Source organism: Oryx dammah, unplaced genomic scaffold (assembly GCF_014754425.2).
Source record: "Oryx dammah isolate SB20612 unplaced genomic scaffold, SCBI_Odam_1.1 HiC_scaffold_4, whole genome shotgun sequence".
NCBI classification, from domain to species: domain Eukaryota; kingdom Metazoa; phylum Chordata; class Mammalia; order Artiodactyla; family Bovidae; genus Oryx; species Oryx dammah.
Window position 1 is genome coordinate 40652903 of NW_024070188.1, and position 14884 is coordinate 40667786.

General features: G+C 36.8%; 1 protein-coding gene across 1 annotated transcript in view; it reads right to left on the minus strand.

Annotated features, from left to right (window-relative positions):
• Nucleotides 1-344: 344 nt before the first annotated feature.
• UFL1 (UFM1 specific ligase 1) overlaps nucleotides 345-14884 on the minus strand; it is a 70770-nt gene continuing 56230 nt past the window's right edge. Inside the window, exons 12-19 of the mRNA XM_040239151.1 lie at nucleotides 12632-12748; nucleotides 9504-9621; nucleotides 8257-8423; nucleotides 8045-8175; nucleotides 2759-2839; nucleotides 2362-2447; nucleotides 1684-1864; nucleotides 345-1064 (exon numbers count right to left, since the gene is read on the minus strand). Of these exons, the coding sequence (XP_040095085.1) occupies nucleotides 846-1064; nucleotides 1684-1864; nucleotides 2362-2447; nucleotides 2759-2839; nucleotides 8045-8175; nucleotides 8257-8423; nucleotides 9504-9621; nucleotides 12632-12748 (1100 nt within the window). The 3' untranslated portion in view covers nucleotides 345-845. The remainder of the gene's footprint in view (nucleotides 1065-1683; nucleotides 1865-2361; nucleotides 2448-2758; nucleotides 2840-8044; nucleotides 8176-8256; nucleotides 8424-9503; nucleotides 9622-12631; nucleotides 12749-14884) is intronic.

The following is a 14884-nucleotide window of genomic DNA, read 5'->3' on the forward strand; positions in this document are numbered from 1 at the left end:
AATGCATTATAGATCCCCTACAACAAAGTATTAGGTGACAGTGTCTACTGATATGAAAAATGAAATTCAGAAATGCAAACTGGGTTACAGAAAACTATTTGTACTACATTTTTAGTAAATGTGATTTAACACCTGTAAGTAGTAAATTATACTTTTCCTCTCACTCTTGTTAGCATCTTATTTTAGAATAGAGCACAGAAATGCATGGGGCTCTCAGGTATTCTATATCTGTAAACACATCCCTGAAGCCCCCAGACACAGAGAAGTTCACTCTTGTGGGGGAAATGAGAGACCCTCTATCTGCCAGGAATAAGAGCAAGAGCTTAGTAATAAAACAAAAACAATAGCTGGCAAACTTCTGTATTTTAGGTTTGAAGCATTCTCTATTAATTTTAAAGAAAAATACACTATTTTCATTTTGATACCAAAGGTTTTTCCTTTCTTTAGAAAACATTGACCACATTTTGAGTTTCTATGTAAATTATATTTACACATGTCACCTGAAATCTAGTAACACAACAAATGAGTCCTTTCCTAGAGATAAAAGATATCAGAAAATTTATTTTTCATTCAGCTTATATCAAGAAAATAAACTTGAAATGTGTAATTTTTAGAATAATGTGAAAAAGAAACCTTCCATGGAGAGTCCAATTTACAAAAACTTACATTTTTTTAAAACTTACAATGAATACAATGCTACTGTTTTAACTGAACTGTGGGTGTAGGAGGTGCTATTGAGGGGATTCTGGACTGTGAAATGAGGTTTTTTTTTTTTGGTAACCACTCACCTTTAACTTTGGGGGAAAAATATTTACTGTATGACAATATTAAGTAAATTAAAATCATCACTCTTCTGTCACTGATGACTTCCTCGATTTGAGAACAAGGTCTTTAATGGACGAGGAAAGCTCCTGAAGTTCTTTACGAGTTGTATTGATGATATCCTCTTGTTCTTTGTCTAATTCATCACTCAAGGGATCTTCTCCCTGCCCAGCCTTCTTATTTTGACTGACTAAATGCTTTACAACCAAACCTTGATACTTTACTAAAAGAGTATGTTGATCCTGTGAAAAGAAAAAGGAGAGGAAAGTTAACGAACATGATTTAATTTTCTGTGGGACAAAGTAAGATTTATTCAACCATTATACACTGCAGGTCTTCATCGTTACAAATTACTGGTCATAGAAGTAGAAGGCTGAATCTAGCAAGGTCCTTGCTCTCAAGGAGGTTTCTTGCTCTCAAGGAGGTTAGTTTGGGGGAGATAAAACATGAATACAGATAATTTTAATGTAAGTTGACTGAGCTGGGTTCTATCACCAAAGATAAAGTGACATGAGAATTCAAAGAAGCCAGTTTACTTCTAGCTGAGAAGTCCCTCAGAACAATGTGTGTTCGGTAGGACTTTTTGAGCCGATCCTTGAAGGACAGGTTAAACCTGCATAAACTGAAATGGAAGACTGAGCATTACTATATCACTTCCAAAAGCTTAATTTCTAAATTCAGAATATTCTTTACTAGAGATCTTAAAGGATCCTGAAACATTCCTGAACTAGACTGAGTTTTAAAAATCAATCTCCTCCTTCACTGTTCCCACTCTAGGAAGCAGAAACATGATGTTAATACACTCAAAATATTCAGAATCTACAAGTTTTAAAAGTTTCAAGTACACTGAAAATATAATACCTCTGGAATTTTACTATTCAGAAAAGCAATGATCTGGGGGACACATCTTCCAGGTGCATGAAGCATGCTATGGGTTAAGAATTGAAACAACAGAACCGACGTGAGATGCAGAATAAGAGCAGGGTCTTCTGTGACTTTTAGCTGTTCAACCAGTGCTTGTCGATGCTGAAACAGTACCTGCCTAAACAAAAAGAAAGTAACACAAGCATGTTATCATATTCTAACAAGTTCTCACCAATTTCAGTTCTTCCCTTCTGTATTCATTTTTAGGTTTCATAAACAATTTAAGGGATCGTTTATGCAACAGACACAGTTCAGAACAGCACTGATAAACTAATATGCTAAAAAATGATAGAAAAACTATATAGATAGAAAAACTATACATCAGAGATTCTCAAAGTATGCTTTTTATTTTGAATTGTTGGGTATCAAACAGAAGTGCACTGGTTTAAATAAGGCTTCCTATAAAGAAGGTCTTAAGGCTAATAAGAATTATTAATTCCTAGGCTTGATCAGCTATGGGATTAAGAACTCTGATACCTTATTCCATTGGGTTAGAGAGGGACACTTAAGGATATGAAGACTGACTATGTTTGAAGGTCTACAGCCATTTAGATACAACAGTTCTCTTTGCAGGATTCAGACAGATTCCAATTTCAGACATTAATTCAGTGTTACCTTTCTCTTTTTTTGTCTCCCTTCTTCAACATAATATCACAAGCTTCTGCTGCAGAATCCAGACAAGCAAGAAAGTCTTCTATGCTCTGGAAAGGTGTTTAAACCATTATTTACTTTTATAAACAGTTGCCGAAAGAAAAGCAGTCATTTAATACTGTTTTATAATTTTATACCCCAAATACAATTTTTAAAAAGGTCATTTTGTCATTAGGTTTGAAACTGTGATTTAGGACTAGACAGTAAAGTGTCCCCAGCTTCGTCTCTCTCTTCACCCTCAAAAGGGATGTCCTGACTGTAAATTAATAGTTTTAAATTTAGTTTTCAGTTATTTTGATAAAAATCTATTCAAAGATCACAAATTCTAGCTCATATCTAAATACAGTAAAGCTTTATTTACCTTTTCATTCAGAGAGTTGTGGAGTTTTGTGAGAGCCACTTTTGTTTCTTCTGATAATTTACTTAGAATTTTTTTTCTTACCTATAGGGAAAAAACAATCCTTTGAGATTGTATATGCACTACATGTCAAAGCTACAGAGTACATCATGAGAAACGCTGGGCTGGATGAAGCACAAGCTGGAATCAAGATTGCTGGGAGAAATATCAATAACCTCATATACGCAGAAGACACCACCCTTATGGCAGAAAGCAAAGAACTAAAAAGCCTCTTGATGAAAGTGAAAGAGGAGAGTGCAAAAGTTGGCTTAAGGCTCAACATTCAGAAAACAAAGATCATGGCATCTGGTCCCATCACTTCATGGCAAATAGATGGGGAAACAGTGGCAGACTTTATTTTGTGGGGCTCCAAAGTCACTGCAGATGGTGACTACAGCCATGAAATAAAAAGACGCTTACTCCTTGGAAGAAAAGTTATGACCAACCTAGACAGCATATTAAAAAGCAGAGACATTACTTTGCCAACAAAGGTCCGTCTAGTCAAGGCTATGGTTTTTCCAGTGGTCATGTATGGATGTGAGTGTTGGAGTGTGAAGAAAGCTGAGCTCTGAAGAATTGATGCTTTTGAACTGTGGTCTTGGAGAAGACCAGTCCATTCTAAAGGAAATCAGTCCTGAATGTTCATTGGAAGGACTGATGTTGAAGATGAAACTCCAGTACTTTGGCCACCTGATGTGTAGAGTTGACTCATTTGAAAAGACCCTGATGCTGGGAAAGACTGAGGGCAGGAGGAGAAGTGGATGACAGAGGATGAGATGGTTGGATGGCATCACTGACTTGATGGACATGAGTTTGAGTAAACTCCGGGAGTTGGTGATGGACAGGGAGGCCTGGTGTGCTGCAGTCCATGGGGTCACAAAGTCAGACACGACTGAGTGACTCAACTGAATATATGTTCAAACAAAGCAAAACAAAAAATGTGTATTATTCTTGTTCTTAAATTTCAGACTGCAAACTCGGGATAAAATACACTAAAATATTTTAACATCAGAACGCTAGTCAACAGCCAGCCAAAGAGGCTAGATGCAGCCCGCATTCATCCCATTTGCTCCTGCAGTAAAAGAGGAGGATCAGAGAGCTTGTGAGTGAATGAGCACATACCCACCGTTCATCTTGCAAGAAAAAGAGAATCTGGGGTAAGAGGCTGCTCCTTATCTTTTCCATTGTGGTGGGAAGAGTATTCTTCCCTAAGGCCAGATGAGGGAGCCCCACTCATAAAGATCAAGCGTATCTATAAGTGAGGGGACTTGAGCCATGGATAGACAGATGCTATACTGTCTGGTGTGTGGAACTTTACAAAGCACATCTGGGGCGGAGTGCAATAAAGTTTGGTGGCATTTGTGGACAGTCTTATGGCTCCTCCTAGTGCAAAAGTTCTAGAGGAGGTCTTACTGGAACGGTGTGGGCAGCAGGCTCTAGAATTAGTGTCTCGGAAGACTGGACAACCTACTGACTCCTGCCCTCCATGTTATACCAATCTTCCTGTGGCCCTTGAAAGGCATGGGACAGAACCCATGTGTTTTCCACAGTGGAGGTTGGCATGCAGGCAGGTACAGGAAACAGTCCACATAGCTGGCACTCACTGTTCGAGCTGAAGAATGGAAGGGACACAGTGCCTTTCTCGGGTAGGAGGAAGAGATAAATGGACCTCTGTTTGGAGGTTTAGGGAGAGTCCTTGATATGAGGAGAAGCTGCATGATAATAACATTTCCCCCAAACTGCCTATCTCACTTATGTGACTAATGTCACATCAGGAGAGGCCGCAAGCATTAGGCTGATTTAGTTTGAACTGGATCAATGCCAGTGATATGCAGTCAGTCTCATAAAGGCACTTTTGTCTCTTTCATTCTTCCTAATCTCCAACTTTAAGTGGATCTAGGGTGGCTCAGAGGTTAAAGCGTCTGCCTGGAATGCAGAAGACCCGGGTTCGATCTCTGGGTTGGGAAGATCCCCTGGAGAAGGAAATGGCAACCCAATCCAGTACTCTCGCATGGAGAATCCCGGTAGGCTACAGTCCATAGGGTCACAAAGAGTCGGACGTGACTGAGTGACTTCACTTCACCTCAGAGTGTGGAAGGAGAGGAGGATGGGGCAGACCATACTTTTCTTCCTCTAGGCAAATGGGAGCCATAGCTCCACCTTACACTGCAAAAAGGGAAGAGAGGAGCTTTGAATTTGAGATTAGAACTTAAGAAAATGAACTGGAGTCAGTCTAAATAAATGATACAGTGTCATGAAATGAAAATAACTGCAAAGTTATAGAATCTGGTCAGATAAGGGATGTGCAACTCAACAGGAAAGAGGGGTCTGACACAGCAATAATTAGGAGAAAATAAAACCTGATTTCAAAATAACTAAACTCCATTACTCTCACCCTCTCCCCACCTTGTTCTGGCTGTCTCATGGGATTCTAAACTGTTATGCTAGCCTAGATCTCTGAGGATTTGTTAATATTTCAGCTGCTTTACTTCCAGTCTCTGTGACAGACACCTCTTCTCCCTATCTATACTACCTCTTTGGATAGTCACCTTCATTCTCTGAAAGGTTATCTGGTGAAATTAAATCCAATCTGGGTCATCTGATGAGCTTAAAAGAAGATTTTGTACACTACAGAGCTTATTTGTGTGTGCATGCTTAGTCAAGTCCAACTCTTTGTGGCCCCCTGGACCACATGGGCCAAATTCAGACTTAAATTGAAGAAAGTAGAAAAAACCAATAGACCATTCAGGTACGACCTAAATCAAATCACTTACGATTATACAGTAGAAGTGAGAAATAGATTTAAGGGACTAGATCTGATAGAGTGCCTGATGAACTATGAAATGAGGTTCGTGACATTGAACAGGAGAAAAGGATCAAGACCATTCCCAAGAAAAACAAATGCAAAAAAGCAAAATGGCTGTCTGAGGAGGCCTTACAAATACCTGTGAAAAGAAGAGAAGCGAAAAGCAAAGGAGAAAAGGAAAGATATAAACATCTGAATGCAGAGTTCCAAAGGATTACAAGGAGAGATAAGAAAGCCTTCCTCAGCAATCAATGCAAAGAAATAGAGGAAAACAACAGAATGGGAAAGACTAGAGTTCTCTTCAAGAATATTAGAGATACTAAGGGAACATTTCATGCAAAGATGGGCTCGATAAAGGACAGAAATGGTATGGACCTAACAGAAGCAGAAGATATTAAGAAGAGGTGGCAAGCATACACAGAAGAACCGTACAAAAAAGATCTTCATGACTCAGATAATCACGATGGTGTGATCACTCACCTACAGCCAGACATCCTGGAATGTGAAGTTAAGTGTGTCTTAGCATCACTACGAACATAGCTAGTGGAGGTGATGGAATTCCAGTTGAGCTACTTCAGATCCTGAAAGATGATGCTGTGAAAGCGCTGCATTCAACATGCCAGCAAATTTGGAAAACTCAGCAGTGGCCACAGGACTGCAAAAGGTCAGTTTTCATTCCAGTCCCAAAGAAAGGCAATGCCAAAGAATGCTCAAACTGCCACATAATTGCACTCATCTCACACGCTAGTAAAGTAATACCCCAAATTCTCCAAGCCAGGCTTTAGCAATACGTGAACCGTGAACTTCCAGACGTTCAAGCTGGTTTTAGAAAATGCAGAGGGACCAGAGATCAAATTGCCGACATCCACTGGGTCATCGAAAAAGCAAGAGAAAAACATCTATTTCTGCTTTATTGAATATGCCAAAGCCTTGACTCTGTGGATCACAAAAACTGTGGAAAATTCTGAAAGAGATGGGAATACCAGACCACCTGACCGGCCTCTTGAGAAACCTATATGCAGGTCAGGAAGCAACAGTTAGAACTGGACATGGAACAACAGACTGGTTCCAAATAGGAAAAGGAGTACGTCAAGGCTGTATATTGTCACCCTGCTTATTTAACTTATACGCAAAGTACATCATGAGAAACGCTGGGCTGGATGAAGCACAAGCTGGAATCAAGATTGCCGGGAGAAATATCAATAACCAAAGATACGCAGATAACACCACCCTTATGGCAGAAAGTGAAGAGGAACTAAAAAGCCTCTTGATGAAAGTGAAAGAGGAGAGTGAAAAAGTTGGCGTAAAGCTCAACATTCAGAAAACGAAGATCATGGTATCTGGTCCCATCACTTCATGGGAAATAGATGGGGAAACAGTGGCAGACTTTATTTTTTGGGGCTCCAAAATCACTGTAGATGGTGATTGCAGCCATGAAATTAGACGCTTACTCCTTGGAAGGAAAGTTATGACCAACCTAGACAGCATATTGAAAAGCAGAGACATTACCTTGCTGACAAAGGTCTGTCTAGTCAAGGCTATGGTTTTTCCAGTAGTCATGTATGGATGTGAGAGTTGGACTGTGAAGAAAGCTGAGCTCTGAAGAATTGATGCTTTTGAACTGTGGTCTTGGAGAAGACTCTTGAGAGTCCCTTGGACTGCAAGGAGATCCAACCACTCCATTCTAAAGGAGATCAGTCCTGGGTGTTCATTGGAAGGACTGATGCTGAAGCTGAAACTCCAATATTTTGGCCACCTCATGCAAACAGTTGACTCACTGGAAAAGACCCTGATGCTGGGAGGGATTGGGGGCAGGAGGAGAAGGGGACGACAGAGGATCAGATGGTTGGATGGCATCACTAACTTGATGGACATGAGTTTGAGTAAACTCTGGGAGTTGGTGATGGACAGGGAGGCCTGGTGTGCTGTGATTCATGGGTTCACAAAGAGTTGGATGCAACTGAACTGAATTGAACTGGACTACATGTAGACCACCATGCTTCTCTGTCCATGGGATTGAACCTGTGTATCCTGCACTAGCAGGTGGATGGACTTTTTACTACTGTGCCACCTGGGAAGCCCAATAGCGAATTTATCTTTTTTAAAAGAGGTGATGTTCTCCTGTTACTTTCTATACGCTAACAGGAAGTAGAAGGCCAAGCATGCATGTTATCATATTTATTACAGGCATTTTCAGACACAATGACTAGTATTTCCTTTACAATGACTAGTATTTCCTTTTATTATTACTGTTAATAGACTGGTCATATTACCAGTCCTGGGAGCAACTGTATATACAGTGTACTAAACCTGAACTAAAAATCTGACAGATTTCTAAAAACTCCTTCCTGAATTTCATTTTCCTTTTAGGATGTGAGAAAATAAAATGTGCCTGGACTTCAAAGCAAAACACATCAAGAGTGGCAAGAAAAACACTAACTTACTTCACTGGTAATGGCTGCAGGATCATCTACTGCCATCATTAAGTCCGAAGCTAAGAAGTTGAAAATGAGATTAGTGATATCAGTACACACTGTTTTCAGCAAGTGTTTGGTAAGAGCAGCCTGGGTATCATCTGGAAAATAAAGATGCTTTATTAAAACGAATGTCCGAGAACAACTGAGAATCAATGAAAAAACACTATTAAGTACAATACCTGTAAAGAACTTCATCCCTTTTTCAAATAATCGAATATTATTGTAAAGGTTTGAAACCTCTTCTTGCAAGTCCTTGATCGTGCGCTTTCTACCAGTTCCAGAGGCCGAAGAAGTTGAAGACATGTAAACTGAATGTACCACCTCGAGGTAAGTTTTATTTAAAGGTCTATGAATAAGATAAATATATTTAGTTCATTAAAATGCACTGGGTTTATGTAGAAGGAAATTTTGCTTCTATGGAAATAAGGCTTTAAAAAGATCTCTATTTTAAAAAAAATAAGATTTGGAGAATGGGTCACAAGAATTTTTCCTCTAATTCCAGAAATTAAAATTGAGAATAATTAATTTGAAGTTATCATCAAATTTACTGCACTAAAGACAACAAGAAAAATGGTTTTAACAAAAGCTTCAGTTCAAATTCAGTTCAGAGCAGACTATAAATACAGCAGATTATAAATGTTTCCCATCCTTAGGAATAATAAGTTATAACTTAAACTCTCAATTTCTAAAGTACTATAAAAAGATCCATATTTTAAAAAATCCTTATGCTAAACACAGAATAGACTTTTAAAATGTAGTGGCAAACAGTTAATAGTAACTATTTCAACTTTTCATATATGAAAAATGTAACAATGTAACGTATTTATGCACAAGAGCATTCATTTAAAATTTTTAAAATTTGACTACAAAAGCTCTATTTCTAAATTCAAAAAGTTAGATACACTGGGCTCCTGGATTGCATTTAGAGAAGCTTATACACACAGACTAACTTGTGGGAAAACTTCATGGTAGTTAGGGATAGTCGTTATATACAATTTATTTCTGTATAAAAATAAATTTAGCCTGGCTCATTTACAAGGTAGTGCTGTCTAAATTTATTCTCTCTGAGGGCAGTTTGTTACTTTATTTTCTCTCTAAAAGTGCACTGTTTATCTTCTGTTTGACAGAGAATAATCTTTTCATTGTAGATGTTACTTTTCATGCAATGTTGTTTTTCTTCCAACTAGGACTGGAAGAGAGAAGGAGAAGAGACTGCCTACACATTCCTGCCCTGTATTTTTGGCACTGTCTTGCCCAGCACATTTAAATATTTGTTGAACTACTTCTATAAGCAAACAAAATCTGGAATTCAGTGACTGTTAAATTTGAAGTTTTGAAAACACCAATATCATATGTTTTCAATGAGGTTGTGAAAATTTTAATAACTCACTAAATTTCTACCATAAAACAAAAAACATATACTTGCTTTATTAAATATTCTGCAAGCTCAGAAATAAACTCCTCAGGGGCATCTTGTAAGTGTTTTCTTAAAAAATCCTCAATCTCATCCTGGAACATAAAAGTAATCTCTGGTTTCTTCTTTCCTGTAATAAAAATGAGCCACAGGAAAAAACAACAAAAATAAGCAACCTACAAGCAAATAATGTATTTAATAAGATAGTAATTTATTCATTGCTGATCATAAAGTCTCTAATGTTAACTTTTGTCACCAAAATTGCCCATGTCAAATAGAAATAAGCAATGAAAACACTGTTAAAATAGAAAATATAGTGGCATTTCAAGTAATAAAATTTTGTTTTCTACATGTCAGTCAAAAATAGTAATGATGATTCTTCCCCTAATCTAATTTGGATGATGCAAATATCTGGAAATCAAAACAATCAAGTGGACTGTTAAAATCTTAGAATAAATTTTTGTTGAACAATGGATATGGAGCAGACTGTCCTTCTTTATAAATATTTACTAAAAATCAAATCATCCTTATAATCAAGTGTACCACAGTTCTAGTAGAATGAAGCTAAAAACTGTCTTTTTGAACAGGCATGGATGAAAAAACCTACAATTTTACAGCCATAATTATTTTTGCTCTCACAAAAATAATTCTATGCCAAGGAAAATTTGTATGTAATGGAAATAATTGTTAACTGAGGAAATGTCATGCCTACTCACTTACTTGGAAAAGTATGGGTTGCAAAGAAAGCTAACAGTATTTCCATAATTAATTGTTAAAGTATAAAAAAGTGATTATTGCCAGCTAAATTAGGTTACTGCCTCTAAAATAAAACCTTAGAGATAACAGAATAGCTCAAAAATCAATTTTCAGTATGCATCAAGATCTAAGTACAGCTACTTCTTGTAGCTTTAGAATAGATAGGAAAGTACTATCCTTTTTTTTCCCCTGAGTTCTGCTATTCATTCCTGCTCTCTGACATCAAATAGTTATGTGACTTCTGTCTGCTTCCTGTAGGTATTTGACTAGTTATTAAACTGTATTGTTTCCTTCCAGTAATCTTTTACACAGAGTTGAGCATGTATTTTAGCTGAGAATCAAACTGCATCCCCCATTTCTGAGATTACAACAAAACAATTTTTCAAAAGCACTGAAACTGCCTTTTTTAAAAAAAATTCTTTTATAGCTCCTCTCCTACTAAACTATACAGAAAAGGAGTATCACAATGCCTCAATTACTTAAGACTACAGATTTTAGAGAAGTATTTTCTTAAATGCCCCTTCATTAACTCCTTGTTTAACCTCTGAGGAACTCACACAGAATAGTTTTAATGCTAATGAAAAAAAGGGTTGAGTTCACAGTTTCTAAGATAATTTTCTGTTAATTAATATTGCTTTATGTATGTTGAGAACAGTACCTATTTTGACTTATTTTAGAATACTTTAGATGGATCTTAAGCAATTGTTCTATTATAAGTAGTGGTGTATTAACATCTGAAGCCTTGTCACTTGATATTTATATTTCCCAAGCCAATAAATAATAAATTCTGTGGAAGAGGTACAAAAAAAAATCTCAAATCATCATTTCAAGTTTCTCTTTGTGCTGGAGAAAAGGAGAAGGGGAGGTATCATAGTTTCATTAATTTTTAAAACAAACATAAAAAAATCATACATTTAGAAAAGCAAAGTAAGGTGTGCCTTGCTAACTTAACCATACCAAATACTAACTAAAGCCTAGATAAAGAAAGATGCATATACCTAGTTCCCCTGCTTAGATAGAAGCAACCAACCAATTAGGTGTTACCATAAAAATTAAACATGGATAAAATTATTTTTAACTTAAATTTGCAGAGAGTCACTTTTCATAAAATGTTCTAATTTGCTTTGCATGGAAGCTGGGAGACCATAAAAATCTATGCAAGCTGTAACTGCAAAATGTTTCTAATAAACAATGGGAAAATTTATGATTGTTCTGTAACCTTTTAAAAATGTTTGTGAAAACATTCAAAGTTTTTATTGCTGGTTATGAATGTATATGGAAATGGAAAATAAGACTAATAATTCTAATTTAGTACACTGTAATTTAGTGCATCAAAAACACTGAGAATGAAAATGTTTTCTTTGTAAAAAGCTTATCAATAATAATTTGAACACTGCTTACCTTCTTCTCATCCTGTAACTTAAAATACAGAGCAAGCATCTTTTCTAGGCCTGAGCAAGCTGTCATATTCCCTTTATAACTCTCATCAGCTTCCAACATTTTATTCTTTGCCCTCTCAACACTGAAACACTTATGAGAATTCCCTTAAGGTGAAGCTTTTTTGTCAATTTCACGCCCTGCCGCTGCTGCTGCTGCTGCTGCTACGTCGCTTCAGTCGTGTCCGACTGTGCGACCCCAGAGACGGCAGCCCACCAGGCTCCCCCATCCCTGGGATTCTCCAGGCAAGAACACTGGAGTGGGTTGCGATTTCCTTCGCACCCTGAAGACATCTTTATCCTTTTTGTCATAATCATTTCGCTTATCTGCATCAAGTGTGCCTTTACCAAGCTCCTCTGCACAGCTAAAGTTTCTTGAACAGAAGCAACTTCAACATTCCCACAGTCAGGTGTTTCTTCTACAGCTCCACTTATTCTTGATTCATATTTCCAGTGTTATCACTTTCCTTTGCCACACATTCATCTTTGTTGGCCAATTTCCTCTTTTGATTATCCATTTTTGTAAAATGCCACATGGATTTATCACTGGGGGACAAGGAAGTAACACAACTACATGCTGTGTTTTCAGCGGGTAAAGCAAGTTAAGAGACGCACAGTGATCAGTCCCTGACAAACTTGGAAATAAGCGACGTGACTGTCAGAGATCATGATGCACATCTGCTGTTCACGTGACCTGTGGACTAAGGAGCCAGCAGCCAAGTCGGTACCTTATGCAATTACTCAGTCAGTACACTACCCTGGTAACTGAAATACGAACTGCACTGTTGGGGTACTGGTGCTATTTAATCGTGAAATTGTGCCCACTGAAACTCTGCAAAGCAAGGACTTCCTGCATAATCACAGACACCTCACTGTATGCATCTTAAGAAAGTTAAGTTAAAAAAAAAATCACACACATACAAAGGAGAAGTGAAATGAGCTACACACCTGTGTGAGACGACTCATCGTCACTATCATCATCTTTTCTTCCCTTCTTCTTGGTTTTCTTAATTTTGTACTCTCTGGCATTGCCGCCACCTCCTCCTCTCACACTTCCACTGCCCTCTGGTGGGAAAATGACATTAGTTAGTATTACCTAATACTGTTTTTAGAAATAATGACACTATATTGCCAAATAAACTTAACTTTTAGCCACTTTTTAATGTTGCGGTTTATTAGAATATTTTTAAAATTCAAACAATAAAAATTAATAAGATGAAATATTTGAATTAAAGCAACTCACTTAGATAGCCTATCTACTCTAAATGCAGTCTCTCTCTAATAACATCTATTTTCTGAAGCTTTGACTTTTTCCTGGCCAAACCTATCCCTTTACCTTCCTTCTATCTTCCTCAAAAGTACCCGAAGTTGCTTATCTCTGTTACCACAGCTTCACTAACAGCCCCTATTCCAGTACCTCACAAATTTGGTTTTGTCTTCTTGATTGAAAGATTATTCCTCAGGTTTGCAGGAGACATGCTGACTCTCCCACCATCCTAAAAAAGAATGAACTTCTTGACAGTAGGGAGCCTCTCTCACTAATGTTCTCATCCTCGGGGTTAAGGCAATGCTGGACAGATAACAGGTGCTCAATAAATTCTGACCATAAATTGGTTAAGTGGAAAAATAACAATCACCTACTGGCTAAATAAAGACTAAAAAAATACAAACCAAGAAACAGACTAAGACACTATAAATAAATTAGAGGTATTTCTCTATTATATATTTAAAATATCTATTCAACAAAATAATAATGGGATTATAACATTGAAAAATATTGAAAACATATTTCTTCATAAAAGATTCATTTTTAAAATAGAATGATATATATATAAACAAAGATTTTTTTCTAAACTCTAAGTAGAATTCCCTTAAAGTCAAAGTGAACTGAAAGTCACATAGTCGTGTCTGATTCTTTGCAGCCCCATGGACTATACAGTCCATGGAATTCTCCAGGCCAGAATACTGGAGTGGGTAGCCGTTTCCTTCTCCAGGGGATCTTCCCAACCCAGGGATTGAACCCATGTCTCCCACACTGCAAGCAGATTCTTTATCAGCTGAGCCACCTAGATTTCATCATATTCTATAAGTTCTATTGCTTTTATGATAGAAAAACACAACTTTCAAAATAAAAGTTTAAAGTGAATGTGTTTTTTACATTTGGTAATAAGTTTCTTATGGTAAATATGTTTGACATTATTCCACGAACTGTAATTAAACTATTATAACAGCAGTATCAGAGCAAAACACCAGATGACCCTGAAGTTTTAAGGCTACAAAACAGACTATACTGATATAAGTACAACCAACTGATTAAGTGGTTTTAAATCTTCAATTAACAAAATATGCATTGCTATGAAAATTATGATTACAGTAATTTACCATATAGTTTTCCTAGAATAGAGAAATTTCAAAATACCATTATTGATTCTGTATAAAAAGATTTTTGAAGAGAAAAATAATCTTGAAGTAGTGAACTTCCACAGCAAATAAAGTTTTTATAATGCATGTTCAGTATAGCTGTATTTATTGATGAAATACATTGAATATCTAATTTCTTTAACCTTGATATAGCACTAATAAAATTTTTCATACTACAAAAAGTATGGAAAATACATGTTAATTTCCCAATGCAAGTTACTAGTATACCAGTGATACCTAGGATAATTTCCAGTGATTCTAAATTAAAAGAATACATAAAAACAGGCCCTCAGGAAATTAATTCACTCAATAAATACTTATGGAGCACTTAAAATATGCCAAGGAGTGCTCTAAGTATTAGGGAAACAACAATAAATGAGATGGAGAAGATTCCAAAATGATAAAAGACATCACAGTGATAAAAGTGATGTAAAAAACTACGAGAATAATATATGGAGACTGACAATGTTGTCTACTATTCTCGGTAGTGGTTGGGGAGGCCTCTGTAAGGAACTGACATTTCAAGGGGAGCTCTTGATGATAAGAAGGAAACAGTTACTTGAATTCATGAGACCATTCCAGGTAGAAGTGAACGTAAACTTGCAAAGTCTGAGAATCAAGAAAGAAAAAAGAAAGCTACTAGGGCTGGAACATTAAAGAGCAATGGGAATAGGAAGACATGAAATTACCTTAATTCTCACAAAATAAAAGAGTAACCATCAATATTTTCATTTTTATTATCAAGTTAATTCATTAGCAAAAGATGTGGTTAATATCAGC